Source organism: Gymnoscopelus microlampas, assembly GCF_963454915.1.
Source record: "Gymnoscopelus microlampas genome assembly, chromosome: 11".
In the NCBI taxonomy this organism is placed as follows: domain Eukaryota; kingdom Metazoa; phylum Chordata; class Actinopteri; order Myctophiformes; family Myctophidae; genus Gymnoscopelus; species Gymnoscopelus microlampas.
The window spans coordinates 13,030,069-13,045,739 of NC_139948.1; the positions used below are offsets into that span (position 1 = coordinate 13,030,069).

Here is a 15,671-nt window from a genome sequence, read left to right on the forward strand (position 1 = left end):
TTTCGTCATTCTGTGTAACAGAAGCGCTGAAAATGATTTGGGTGTAAAGCGGATGTCCCCCCCCCCCCCCCCCCCACTTCTGTTTCGTCTTTGCAGTCGCGCAAATTTGTCCCAATATATCAAATTCATCTAAGTATATCGTTGCTGTCCGGCAGGAACCAGCAAACTAATTTTTTCCGCTTTTGCATTTTTTTCCATAAATCAGTACTATTGAACACCATTTACGTCTGTGTGTTGATAAAAAAAAATATTGAACCAATGAAAAGTATTAAAAAGTGCTTCTGACAAAACCAGCTAACTCCATTGGATCCTCAAACTTTCTGCTTAACCAGCTAACTCCAGCAAAGGGGGGTGGAGTTAGCTGGTTTTGCTCCACACCCTTTTGACCTCCTTTTGTGAGCTTGGAGGTCCATTTAGCTGTTCTTATCAATGATGAACACAACCTCCAAACTCCATTTTCCTGAAAAATGTACATTTTTGGAGTTAGCTGGTTCCTGCCGGACAGCAGAGATATATAGCTTGCTGCTTAGCAGGAATGAAAATCCGCAAGGATATTTTAAAATATATTTTCGAATTGTCAAGGGGCCGTAGTTCCTGACTCTATGTAGCATTGTGGAATAGTTGTCTGGCTACACACGAGACTAGGACATACCCAGAATAGGGATGCTAGGGTTCGTGTTGTTAAGCGTGGCGAGGCAGCAGAAAGAAAAAGAGAGGGCGAGCCCTTCAACGGGCCCGTGTTTGAAGGACTCGCTCTGTGGGGGAGACGAGGCGTCGGTTCTTCCCTGAGGAGCCAAATTCCTTGGCCCACTTCCAGTTGACCGGCCCTTGCTCGCGGGCGTTGTAGTCGCAGGCACCACCGCTGCGTTGCTTTGAAGACTACTATTTCTGAGGCATTTCAGCAGACCGAGTGCGGTGAAAAAGACGTAGGGGGTGGGGCTGATGCGGTGATGTGTAACAACGGGAGCCGTGAAGATGGGAGTCAGGAAAACTATATTATACACACGTTACAGAAACCGTGGTCCGCACCAGAAAAACCCCGCCTCCAATTACCTATTTTTATTTGCCATGTCTTTCTCTCCTTCAGGAACTTAACCAATAGTCATAGATTCGGGGTCAGCCGCAAACACCTATCCTACCGTTTCTATTCGGATTAGAAAGCAGTTCACATTCCCAGGACGTAGAATGTTTCCTTGCATGTAAACCTGGAATGGATGAATGCATTGGGCACAGTGTGATGCCAGGTGGTGCTTACCAAAGCTCCAGCTTCACTCTCCTCCCATCCAGCAGAATGGTGGTGGTCTTATAGTCAATACCTGGAGAGAGACAGAGACAGATAAGAGATTAGAAAGGCATTAGATCAGTGGTTTTCAAAGGTTTTGTGTCCAAGGCAAGCACACCAATAGGCAAGTCCAAATCTCAAGGCACACCTGTATTCATGGCAAAAAACGCTATGAATACTGCCCCACCCCCTGCTCCCTCCTCATCGTAACGATCCGGGTAGCCATCACCTGGGTGAAGCTTAAACAAACACCTATTAATACAAAGCTATCACAAACTGCATGGGAAATCTCTAATAACTAATAAAAGCAGTAATTAGGATAGCAGATATCTGTATGTTATTGCTGTCTTATCAGCAGCTCGTGGTTAGCTTAGTGTCAGCAAATACCATGGTCATAGTGACTTTATGACTTGTCTTTATCAAGGTGCCAGTTGTTCCATAGGGTACCGCAACTACCGTTGATGCGTAACGTTCTGCTCATCTACCACAGTCACTGTTCAACCTCAAGTCTGAGGCTTGGTGGAACTTGGCTTGGCTCACAAAGTTCCTCTCAGGTCAGTTGGTCTATATTTGTTATGTGGCCTTGAAGTGACTTACTCTGATATTCCAAGTGTCATTTATTTGCAGCCTGTCACTTGAGTTCTGCTCGCTGAACAGCTGTGTGCCATTAGCGTTGCTGCTTCTTCACAACAAAAGACAGACAGTACATTGAAATATCTATGGAAAAAGAAGTAAAATCCTGTTAGTTTAACTCTGAGAGTGTAGTGTACAAATCAAACCAGTGGACCCGGCTGGTTCCATTTGTACACTGTCAGACAGAGTGAAATTAACAGGATTGTACTTATGCAGTTTCTGGAGCAGACTGACTGACATTATGTATGACATTGCAATTGTCAAATCAGGCATTTGTGTGAGTGTGAGCGCACGTGCCTTCGTGCGTGTGTGTGCGTGTGTGTGAACACAGTGCTCCTGTTCACCTTTCATGACGGAGCTAGTAGTTTGGTGCAGTGCCACTGTTTACTTAGCCCTGGGCAACTAACAGACCTCTGTTCTTCTGTGGCACCTCAACTCTCTGACAAACACTTCTCCATGTTGCTCTGTTGCTACACCTGCCTCTGTAGTAGTAGCTACTTACATGTCTGAACATGATGTAGAGCTGCTTCCCCCGTCACTCTGGTTTTCACCGTGCAGCTTGCCAATACGACTAGTTTGGAAGAGTTCTCACGATATTTATGGCCCAAATGGATATTCAATACGCGGCCTCCCTATTGTCTTCGTATCCACATTGTCGTGTATCGTCTTTCTTATGTGTGCTTCCTAGCATATTATTATCATTTACTGTAATCAGACTCATGAAGGCCATCAGGCCAAAACTTTCACTAGAATACATTCACACAATATTTCAAAATACTGGCTGGATAGCCACGTAATTAGCTTGTGCACCTCCATGCTACCCAGAGGATGACCCCTGTGTTTTTTTGAGGGCCCAATGGCCTTTTCCTCAAAATTCTAAATTCTAATTCCAGGCCCAACTCAATCATCCAATTCCATAAACAGCAACTTAGCGATATGTTCAATCAACAAAATCCCCTCTGGGCTGATAGCAGTTGGTGGCTAACGATGTTAGCAATATCCTCCAATTTGCTGGGCAATGGAGACACAAGCCAGGCTAAAGTGCTGAGCTCTCAGCTCAGGCAAGCCAAATAAATTGAATTGGAGTGAGTGCAGGGCATTGTACCAAGTGCTTCCTCTCTCTCTTCAACCTGCCAGGATTCTTTCAGACAGACAGACAGGAGAATCAATAGCCTCTACCAGTCTTTGAACTGGCTGCTATTGCTGCTATTCTGGGAGTGGAGTGACTTTGCTTCCTGTCAGGACATTCTCAAAAGTGGTATTGTAAGTGTGTGTGTGTGTGTGTGTGTGTGTGTGTGTGTGTGTGTGTGTGTGTGTGTGTGTGTGTGTGTGTGTGTGTGTGTGTGTGTGTGTGTGTGTGTGTGTGTGTGTGTGTGTGTGTGTGTGTGCGTGCGCGTGTGTGTGCGCGTGCGTGCGTGTGTGTGCGTGTGTGTGCGCCCGCACGTGCGTGTGTATTCACTCAAAACAATTCCCACCCATACATGCACACACACAGCGAGTGGTTTCAGCCTCAGAGGGTACAGGCAGCTGTATAAATGTATGAACGCGAGCTGACAGCATTAACAGCAGTAAGACCGCCTGCACGTATGGCATCCGGACGGGGAAAGAGACAGAAGACGGGGAGCGAGGAAGAGAGGTATCCATCCAAAGGGGGGAGGGGGAGGGGGGGGGAGTGGGGGCTGAAGACGATGCAAAGAGCAAGAAAAAAAGAAAGCGAGAAAAGAAAAAGACAGCAAGTGCGGTTAGAAAGCAGGACCGATAGGCGTGAAATGGTATTTGACAGCGGGGCGGAGGCGCGCTGCTGTGCCGCTAGGCCCCGTGTAGCTGTAAAAAGCATCAGTTACACTCGACTGCGTATGGTTTCGTGCGCCGAAAATAGCCGATCTACAAGCTCACAACGTGTCACAGTGGCTATTTCCGGTGTGTGACACACCGGCACACAAACTACATCAGGCTTAATCGTCAGCCGTGGCAGTCAGTGCATCTGTGTCAAGGGGATTACACCGCATCTACCTAAACCTACTCTACTCTCATTCCATCTCTCTTTCACTCCTGCTCGTGTGCATTCACAGGAAACACAAGTAGGGGGTTATCTGCGGAGTGGCCTGCTTCCAGGGGGCGAAAACTATTCACTGCGGAGCATTGGGGCATTGTGAGGATACCCAAGTCCATTGCCGTAGTGACACAATGGGACGCTCTGCCCTGTAGATACCTCATCCTTCCTTGGGGAGAGTTCCATTGTTGGGGCCTTTGAATGAAACAAGAGGATTTACATTCTCACTTCTCCTCTCCTCTCCGGCTATTTTTGCATTTTATTCGGCGGCCCTCTCCGAAGCCCATGTCCATCCGATGGTGAAATTTGAAGCTTTATTGTCATGTGCAAAATCTTCTGTAAAACCACTGAAAATGACTAGTTATTATGATTGTGTTCAATAAGCTTTCATTTCATGTCACACACCATATGCACTGTCCTATAAACGTTCACCAGCAAAATAGAGAGAAAACAAACTTTTTAGAATGTATTAAATATTAGTTTGCTGCAGCCCTAGTTTGCGCATGTGCTGACTAATTTACAACATTGGGACTGCTAGAACTCTATCTTCTGGCATAGTAGATGAATTCATGAGAAGCATTTTTACTAACATTTTCCATCTTAATGCTGCTATCCGTTTACACTCCTGAGGGACAGATGAAAGTAACGAGGAAGAAGAATGAGAGAATGAACTAAACAGAGATGCTGTGACACATATACCTGTAGGCAACTTCATTTATAAAGCATTAGTACCGAGGGGATGAGGCTTAGCCATAAACTAGCAGCAAACTCTGCCCAAGGTTTCAATGAGTTGGGCCAAGCAAGCATATCCTTAAAGTGGCCATCCTGTAATTTGAAGGTGATAATAGGTTCAAACTCTGCAACAGCCACTGCCCATCAATGAATTGATCAACTGATTACTATTGTATTTTCCTCCAGATATTAGATCAGATGGGATACCCCCCCAACCCCAACTGCCCCTCTGAGGTAATAGGCAGTCTGCCAAGGACACTGGCACAGATATTTGCTTATAAGTACTGTAGTAAGCACCTAGTACCTAAAGCACCTTAAGCACTAGGACCAATGGACAAACTGGTCAGGATATTGCTGCTATTCTTTAATTCTGATAATACCTTGTTGTTGTGTATATACGTTTATTACTACTATTACTGCTGCTACAATGTCTGAGGAAACCATAACAAAACTATTATAAACTCCCATAAATATAACTTTAGCAATATAGTTGTCCAAGCCAACACATTTAATGGAATCTGAAACTTTAAAATGCATAATGGAAGTGTTTAAGGAGGAGGTTAATGATGAGAAACGCTATGGTAGCTATAGTAAATGTTCACGTTATCCCTGGTAAAGAGGAAAAGGGATGGAGACTGGCGGGGTGTAACTGGCTGAGTTGACCGTTTTCATAAAATAATGTAGATTCAAGATCAAGGCTGGTACTTGCCCCATGCCCCACAGAAGACCACGTCAACTCAAACACTGAAGAAGAAGACACTCTGTTAACTATAGGGATTAGAGCAAGACCGGCATATAAGGACATCGGCATCTGCAATTACGCAGCCAATGTTTCCTGATTCTTAACCCCTTACAACCTGGTGTGTCTATTTTGAGCATGTCGTTACTGTACTGTAGGTGGTGGCTAAATAAAATAAAGTTCATTTCATGTGTATTTTATTAATATGTACTTGTTTGCTTGCCTTGCTCATATAAGTTAAATGTTCTTTTCATATATTGAAAGTTATATCAATGGATATTTCATCCATCAAAAAATTAACAATCTCAAATCGAAATTGTAATAAAAGCTATTTTTTTTAATTGATTTAACATTTTGCACTTAAAAAAAGTAAAAACATTGGAGATCATTGGTTTAGGACACTCCAAAAATCGCGATCGGACCCACAAAATATGGCATGGGCATCTAGCTGAGATTTGATAACCCTGAGAGACATGATGACATAAACTGCATGGGGAATAGGGAATGCAAGCAGTAAGCAATGCAAACAGGCCTGTCAACACATTTACTCGCTTGTTCTCCGTCTCATCCACAGAGACGGAGACACACACCACTATCAATCAATATGTTAGATCTACCACATGAAAACAAGATGAGACAGATCCAATGTTCTGTCTGAAAACCAGACAGACCTGAATATTAATAACTGCGTTTATGTACCGACCGTCACCATTTTCACCTAAATGTGAGTTATAGGTATAGTGTGACGTGGATAGCAGGTCATGTCACGTCACATTGTATAAGTAGTTCTGTATGCATGAAGAATGACTACGATATGAGTTGTTAACACAGATCTTTACTGTATAAAGCCGTATTTTGTACTTAGTTGCGCGTCGGCGTCACACCAAAAATAGCCGATCTGCACATCGGCTATTTTCCTTGTATGACACCCGTGCACAACCAGGTATAACTCAGGCTTAACATACACACCCAGGACAGTGAGGGAAGTGGCTGCCAGACTGGTTAGACAGCACTTCCACACAGCCACATGCTGAGGAGGGACAAGTGTGTTTTTGACACAAACAGGCATGCAAACTGGTTAAGGGTTCAAATTAAAGTGACATGGATTAATGAGCTGGAAAAAGACATACAGTACGCAGACCCACTAGAGCAGTGGATCTCAAAGCGGGGTCCCTGGACGCCACTATGTTTGATCATCCTTTTTGCCACCTTTTCGGCAATCTGTTCAGGCCTAGCCTAGTTCAGTTGCATGTGTCTTTCTGACCGCAAACGGTTCACGTCCTGTTCTACAGCAGCAGGATGTAGTCTGTGAAGACTACGGGAAAGAGAGAGGAGAAAACTGTGAAATCAGCTGGGGCAGCATGGACGGGGCATCATTTTTTGAAGGGCAGAAGGCCAAACTCAGAGGCCTTCATGGCCTAAAATTCCTGCCCTGGCGCTAATCATAAATCACATACGATTGAATTTGTGCTCATTAACAGATAGTGTGATGAAGGGCTGAAAGACTTTCAAACAGTCATTTACGATGATTTATTTGTTTCCCCGTTACCATAACAACAAAAACATAAGGGAAACAAACATCAGTATCGTAATCAGCTATCGGTCAAAATGTTATTTTAACCCATTAAGACCTGAAGCCGATTGTACAAATGTCTTCTAAATCCCAACAGTATTCTGAAAAAAACGTATGTTTCTATGGGGCGGCAGTGGCTCACACATCGAATAGTTTATCAATGATGCACTCTAACTAAAAAAAAGGATATAACAGTGGTGGCGGGGGAGACAGAACCCTGCGAGCTCTCACAACAAACATTCCCTCCCCCAGCTGAAATGAACTGCGTTTGTACATCCCCAGGGGGATAGGGAATAGATACTGAGCCATCTTCTAAGCTGTGCTTAGAGCTATGTAAAATATACAAGCCATTTGAACAGCAAAGATGTGAGATGTTTCACTGGCTGGTTAACAGTTGAAATGTCTTCGCTGTTGGGCGGAAACCTTGTACTGTAACTGTACGTCCAAATGTTTTACTTTTCAGGAAATGGAAAAAAGAGCCTGTGTTCCAAAAGATCCAATTTAGTTATAATTATTTAGTCACAAGCTCTTGTTAACACTTTTAACCCATTGAGACCTGAAGCCGATTCTACACGTCTCCTAAATCCCAACAGTATTCTGAAAAACGTATGTTTCTATATCAGTGGTGCTCAATCTTTCTCATGTCAAGGACCCCCAAAATGATATGTATTTGGCCGCCGACCCACATCAACATATTTTGTTCCAGGGACCCCCAGAAGCAAAGATTTGAGTTAAAAATGTTCGCTTTAAAAATATATATATTCAAAGATTTGCACACATTTTCAAGATTTTTCAAAAATAGCAGATCTACAAGCTCGTAGCGCGGCACTCGGTGCCGCGCTATGAGCTTGTATATCTGCTATTTTTGAATAGCCCAAAGTGTAAAATAATGCTTTTTTAGCTCAAATCTAAAAATGACAAAGTTCCAGGTCTTAATGGGTTAATTGGTTAAAAAGTTATGAAACCCACAGACAGACCTGGTGTCCCTAGTTTGGGCATGGTTACAAAATAGCAAAAGTAGAAGATCAATACGTTATAAAAAAGAAATGCCACACATTTTCAAAAGTAGCGGAAAATATCTGATCAACAGGCTCATTTCTCGCTACCCAAAGGCGACGCTATCCAGGCTGCTGGCAGTATTAGCTACCAGCAATATTACACCACGCCCAGGCTACGCCATCATGATTGAGATGTACTGTAGCCTCTCCCTTGCGAGAAATCTCTCTTCCAAAATGTTATTTTTGACCCCTGGGATGCCAAAATGCAGACAGCTTGCCACTTGCCAGTAGATCTCTGGTCGCTGCTAAACATGTTATGTTTATTACGCTTTTTTTTTCAGCACAGAGTAGACAGAAGAAAACATAATTTCTTTCAACAGTTTTTTTTGTCCCCCCCCACATCCCTCCTCCCCCCATTACTGGTTAATGTCCAAGCAGACAAAGCTATGTAAATAAATAAGTAAACATACAAATACAAAGTAAAAATAAGAAACTAAATAAGATAAATAAATACAGTAACAAATGAATAGTAACAACAGATACCCATAAGCATGTGCACCTGCAAGCACACATCAAGACCTGCTTTTTCGTAAATGAATGCCCTACTTGATCACACTACAGAGGCACACAAAAGCATCAAAAGTAGCATCCACAGCGTGAGGCAACGCGTTTTGAGCTTGTAGATCTCCTACTTTTGAATAGCCAAAGTATAAAGTATGGTTTAAGCGGTTACACAGATGCGTTCCCGGTTTGAATGGGTTAAATGACTAACACTGGACCAGAGAACCGGGCTGAGCGTTGCAGGGATTGGCATTCTATTATGACATGAACCCATAGTTAAACATCCCAGCTGCACACAGGCACATCAGTCTTACAAGATCTATAGAAAAGTATTATTTTTAGAAGGCAACTTTAGCATTACAGCGTATTACATTTAGAATAGTTTAGGCCTTAAGATGTGCATTTGGCCTTCTCACAAAGAAAGAAATGCAAGGTCCTGTGGTTTCACTGGTTTGTGAGATTAGCGACAGACACACAAGCACACACACATACATAGACCCTCTTATAGACGGCTTGCCTCCGAGGAACCACACCATAAAAAAAGCCAAACTAAAGATCAATGATGCGTGCAGCAGGCCAGGCATACAACAATCACAGAGGAGGAAATGGACCACTCAGGCACACAGAAAAATCCTTAGTGTTCATTTGATTGCGAGCTTACGAGTCCATTTTGTCTATTTACTGTACACTCAACAGTTGAGGATTTACTGAGCAGGGAACCGATGATCATCGACCTACGGGCAACTCCATCCGGTCAAAAATGACCCTGTCTTTGCTCCTCTTAACATTTAAACCCTATATACTTTGTTGACCGGGGTCTGTACTTGGCCCCCTCCTTTTTCCTTCCACACCAAATCTCTTCCCTGAAAATAGCCGATCTACACTCACATTTTCACTGTAAGTTTGCCTATTATAACATGGCCAGAATATAGACGCTAGGGTTCATTGTTAAAAATACTTCACCTACTATATTGCAAAACTCGGCCCTACCCCCTGCACTGCCTCTTTGCCTGCCTCTGTCAGAGAGATAAAAATCAATAGCAGTGCATCTGTCTGCACAAACATCTCTGATGCAGTGCATTCAAGCCTGTGAACCCACCCCCCTCTGCCTTCCATATTAATGAAGCTATCTATGGTTTGGAGGGCTTTTGATCTCGCTTGCATCAATTAGGATGTCTTTCCGGTTTTAAGGACCTTTTGGAGGCCTGGCCAGAACCCAGCTTGCATTTTCGCCACGGCACGCAGCTTCTGGTCGGCTCTCCGCAGGACTGCCGATTACAAGATTCAGCGCGGTTGATTCTCCGTTTAAAGAACTAAAGGGCACTTCACTGCCTCCACATACCTTGTGGCCATGAGACTGAAACTGCTGGAATAAGGCGGCTGGTCTACACTAGGGATGCAACTATTGATTCTTTTCTTAGCAATTATTGTATTGATTTTGATTAATTCAATATTAAAGAAACATTTCTTTTTAATAATCAACAAAATCATTTAGTCTGATTAACCACTGAAGGCCTATTTTATACTTCAAGGTACAATGGTGTCACACAAAAATACTCAAATTAGCCGATCTACATTGTGAGCTTGTAGATATTTTTCAGGAAAGCTGTTAGATGTAGAGGGAAAAAGGGAAGGGGATCAAGTATAAACCCCTGGGGGTCCCCGGTCAAGCTAATGCGTTTATTTGCTATTTTCGCTGATTAGGATTTTTTGGGGGAAAAACTCTACCAAAAAACTATTCTTTTATTTTAATTGATTATATTTTATAATTGATTAGTTCGATATAGTTGTTACACCCCTAGTCTACAAATCGAAACGTACCAATTTTAACTTGGACAAATGTAATCCATATCAGTCCAATCTAACCAAATGGACCCTTTGTACCCTCTCTGAGTTAAATGAACACTCAGGATTTTACAGTGCAGGCTGTATGCAGAGGCGTCTCTGCATTACAATGTCATAAGTCATAACGCAGGATTCCCTCTCTGTATGACATCCTCGCCCTCTACGCTGAACTTTCAAAAGGGTAGATATCCACAAAAACACAGCCTCACACTGCCAACAAGTGTTGGCGGAATCCATTAGATTACCACTAGCAAAAGAAAAGGCCTCACATTGCTGACTGATGTATTTTTCATCAACGTTTCCTGTCATCACGAACAGAGGAGGGAGGGAGCGTGCGAGCGAGGAGAGGTGTTTTTCATCTCAGTAATGAAATGGATACTTGGGGAATCGCTTGCCGGAGCATCTCTGGTGAGGATTTTGTGTCTCTTCTCTAATGTAGGCACATTTGCACATTTTCCCTTGGGGCACAAGCACGCCAGCGGGCGATATGCAGAGTAAAAAGCTGCCTTATGCTGAGAGCTGGGCCTAATTAACCACATGAACCCTCCCCTAGCATCCCTATTCTGGGGGCGAACATTCGGTGAAAACAACCAATGTATAAGCTCACAACACGACCCGTTGTGAGCATGTAGATCGGCTATTTTCGGCAAAAGAGAGATTTGGTTTAGAGGGGAAAAGGAACTGATCAATTATAGAGCCATGGGGGGGGGGGACCCTAGTCAATGGCATGGCGTTTAAGTTACGTTGCATACTGTAACTGTGATGGACATTTGCTCTTCTCTACCTTGTTTGCCCTTTGCCCCCCCTTCCCTTGATGAACCTCATTAGCATAGTCGGAGAGTGATCACATGTTGTCAAAACAGAAAGAGGTTCCCCCCTCCCTCTGGTGCAGGATTCACATTCCACTATTAGTATAGCTGGAGTGACCCTGCCTTGTTTGAGACATTAGTATTCCCTTTTTCCTCCCTCTCCCCTACAGCCTCTCTCTGATGGGGACTGAAACATCCGCAAGAGTGTGTGTGCGTGTGCGTGTGCGTGTGCGTGCGTGCGTGCGTGCGTGCGTGCGTGTGTGTGCATGCGTGCATGCGTTCATGCATATTTGCAGCAGGACCACCGGCCTGCCCCAACAGCAGGCAGCACTGATCAGATAGAGCCTGTCACTTTCAGCAAGATAGAAGTGACTGCTGTGCTTTCACACCCAGGGAGAGCCTGTGTGATTGGGCAAAGTGCTGCCATAAAGCTCCCTCTGAGTCCCTCAATGACCCTCCAGGACAATTGGCAGTGTGTCAGCACAATGCACATGTAGATGGAGCCTGTACAGTCAAGTGTACAGCATGTTGGTTGTTGCAAGAAGATGTGAAAAGATGTGATACTACACCTATTCCGTACCTACCGGACCGGTACCTACTTGCCAATTATGAGCAGACATAAGCCAACACAGCTTTGATCTCAGCACTGCTGTGATGTTCAAATCAAACCATTTCTACTCCTTGTAATGGCATGCTTGTTTGTTTGAGCAGCCTCCACTTAACCCATAAGCACACATACAGAAACAGGAAACCTGGACTAACCAGAATACAAAGCTTTTTCTGTTGTTGTTGTGCACACTGTGTATTCATGGTCACATAGATTTACTCACCGTGTGTGTGTGTGTGTGTGTGTGTGTGTGTGTGTGTGTGTGTGTGTGTGTGTGTGTGTGTGTGTGTGTGTGTGTGTGTGTGTGTGTATGTTTGATATGAGTCACCTTCCTTTGAGTCTTTCACCATATAAAAGATCTCATTATGGGGTCATGAGGTCATGACACACACCAGGCGCCATGCTCTTGCACACTAGTATACACACTCACTCCTAAACTATTCCCACGTGCACGCACGCTTGCTTATATCGTGAATACGTTTGTTTGTGCATGTGAGACAGCTAGACAACACACAGAGATAGTGTAACGGCGCGTGCTAACTGAGGACTTCGTAAAGTCAAGGGAGAGGGGGGGTTGGAGTGAAGAGAAGAGAGCTCATTGTGCGCTCCACAGTGCCCATATGGAGAGGCATGGCGGCGAGCGTGTTTGGGGAGGTTTTGTGACGAGCCAGCATGACAAAACACAAGGCGAGGGCAAAACAACACAGGCGTTGTTTTGCCCTCGCCTTGTGTTGTGTCTGCCCAGATAAGGGGGCAGATATGAGTGACTCACCGCTACTGTAGGCGTAAGGGGACTCGGCCGAGCCGTCCTGCAGGCTGTCCAGAATCTCTCCCTTGCCCACGTCGCTGTCTCCTACCAGCAGGAACTTCAGCAGGTAGTCGTAGCTCTTCACCGGGCTGCCCTGGGTGCCCATGATGCCTCACATCTGTGCCCACCAGGGCGAGGGGGGTGAGGGGAGACGAGAGGAGGAGGGGGCTACGGAGAAGGGACCCCCGCTCTGAGCAGACTGCCCGCGTAGGAAAGGCAAACAGGGTGACCCCCGACGTGAACTTGGCCGCCTTGATGAGACAAAAGGGTTGATTATGTCACGAACTTGCCTGATGTTGGGACAGTATGCAAGGTCCAATGCTTGTGTGTTCTTCGCTTGGTGATGGTGTGCCACTTTCAAGGGATGCACGCCTTTCTCTGCCAAATGGACAGGTGTGTAAAAACTTAAGTAAAAGACAAAAAACGTCCTCCAACACAACTGCTTCAGAAAAGTGCTCCAACGCAACTGCTTCAGAAAAGTCCTCCAACACAACTGCTTCAGAGTCTGATTAAAAAAACAGCATGGGTTCCCAAATCGGGGCAAAACATTCTCCTCATGGCCAAAAAGATTTAAAGTACCCCAAAAACAGATATAAAACCACTCCCCCCTAAAAGCAAACACTGGTCCTTCCAACTGTCAGAATAAGTCACAGTCTAACTATTAATTACAGTCTAATAACGTTGTCCAGAAATCAACCAACCACTCATTGTCTGGAACAATAAGACAGTTTTGATAGGTTCACAACTATTATTACACATCTATTATTACAGATTAGAATGCCTTGAAACTAAGCACGAAGAAAACGAGAGATCTGTTAATAGATCCACAAATAGTGGAATGGCTCTTGTGGGATTTTTGGCAGGAGTCTGTCTCATTGTGGAAGACGTCTGTGTCTGTCATCCAGTTCGAAAGCTCAGCTGCATTGTTGTTTATAGACGCGTTCTTATTGCTGTTATCACAGAAGCATCTCGCAGGTCAACATGAGGGGGAAAAAAAACTCCCAAACAAACCATAGTGTCCAACCTTAAAAGTCGCTCCTCTTGTCCACATGAACGCGACCCAACGGTAAACTAGCTTCAGCGCTAAAACTAGCTTAGCTTAGCACCGTGTCACTTAGCCCGCTGCCTGCCTACCACCACTCGTTATTGTTATTAACGGCAAGTGTTGTGATATTCATTGAAAGACGCGCGTTGCTCGCGTTTCGTTTCGCGACACATGGGCTGCTACACGGTTGGAGAAAAGACTGGTGTTGTTCTCCACAGCTATTACAGAACGTCCAGCCGAACGGAGCGGTGTGTTTTTTCAGGCCCCCCGTTCCTTTCCTCCGGTCCGACGGGGGAACAACAAAGATTCCCACAACTTCGCGGCGTTAACGTCGTTATCTCTCCCCCTGTTGTAATAAAGCACAGGTTGTCCCGGGGCTGCGGTTCTGTGGGGGGAGAGAGAGAGAGAGAGAGAGAGAGAGAGAGAGAGAGAGAGTCACAGCAGGGTGACAGGTTCACGTCCAGCCCGGGTGTGTGTGGTACGTGTGCGAGGTGATGAGGATCTCAGTGGGAGATCTTTCCATTTTTCTCCATGTTGTTCAGTCATAACAGCGATGTGTAAGCCCTGCTGCTACTGCAACAACAACACACTACAGTACACCGTCCGTCCGCTGACAGACCTCACTGCTGCCTCCGCACACGGTACCTTTTTTTGCCCTGAATATTTCCTCAGGAGGTTTAGATTTACAATACCATTATTATTATTATTATTATTATTATTATTATTATTACCCTTATTATTATTATTATTATCATTATTATTACACATTATTAAATTGTATTATTATTATTACATTGTAGTATTATTATGATTATGACATTGTATTATGATTATTATTATTACATTTTAATATTACTATTATTATATTGTAGTATTATTATTACTACATTTTATTATTATTATTATTATTATTATTACATTGTATTATTATTATTAATAATAATATTATTACATTTTATTTTGATTATTATTGTTTATGAAATCTGCCAGTTTCTCAGAAAGTAAATAATAATGATAATAATCATACGTATATTCAGAATACGCTCAGTTTCAGCTAGTTTACTTTTAATAACTATGTGGAGATACAAAACCCTGTTTAACTTGTACAAATGTTTTACAGGAAAGCTATTGCATAGTATACTGTAAGCATAGAGTTAAAAAATAAGACCGTAAGCCAGGGTAAATATTTACCCTATGCGCGGTATTACCTCCACTCTCCCGCCCCCTGTCAAGTCCCGCCTCTCCATTCATTTGACTGGGCACTTAAGCTTACATGTGATTTGTGCGTAGACCAATCAATCACCTTTGCTGTCAACAACAACACAGATGGTGCAGAAAAAGTGGTATAAACTAATAATGTCTTGTTCTTAGTGAGTGTGTGAGGATCATTTACAGTCAGCTGTGTGTGTGTGTGTGTGTGTGTGTGTGTGTGTGTGTGTGTGTGTGTGTGTGTGTGTGTGTGTGTGTGTGTGTGTGTGTGTGTGTGTGTGTGTGTGTGTGTGTGTGTGTGTGTGTGTGTGTGATCTGTTTTAACATCATGACTCACCACCAGTTGGCTTTGCCAGAATAGTCTCTTTGCAGGATAAACACACCTACATAATGAGTGAATGACAGAATCATCATCATCATCAGCGGTTTGGCAGCATATCTGTAACCTCAATGGCAGAGAAACAACAGATTGAATTCAACATGTACACATGGGTCACATCTAGTTTGATGCAATGATCCAAGTAGAGTTGCCAATACAATACTGAGCAGTCCTTCTTTTGTATTATCATTATTATTTTTTAAAGATGTTTTTCAACTGACTACAGTGTTATTTAAATATCCCAGATTATACCAAGGGCCAGTGGTGGAAGAAGTGTTTACATCTTAATGTAAATGTAGCAAAACCGCTACTTGTCACTCTGTTGCTTTCACAATTTTACTTCAGGAAATGTACACAATTATTTGCATACAAATATACTTATAGTACCAATTTAAACA

At 43.6% G+C, this 15,671-nt stretch overlaps 1 protein-coding gene across 1 annotated transcript in view; it reads right to left on the bottom strand.

Annotated features, from left to right (window-relative positions):
- LOC311056237 (ras-related protein Rab-40C) overlaps window positions 1–14,109 on the bottom strand; it is a 38,552-nt gene extending 24,443 nt beyond the window's left edge. The window contains exons 1-2 of the mRNA XM_084072706.1: window positions 12,605–14,109; window positions 1,256–1,316 (exon numbers count right to left, since the gene is read on the bottom strand). Of these exons, the coding sequence (XP_083928832.1) occupies window positions 1,256–1,316; window positions 12,605–12,746 (203 nt within the window). The 5' untranslated portion in view covers window positions 12,747–14,109. The remainder of the gene's footprint in view (window positions 1–1,255; window positions 1,317–12,604) is intronic.
- Between the last annotated feature and the right edge of the window lie 1,562 nt (window positions 14,110–15,671).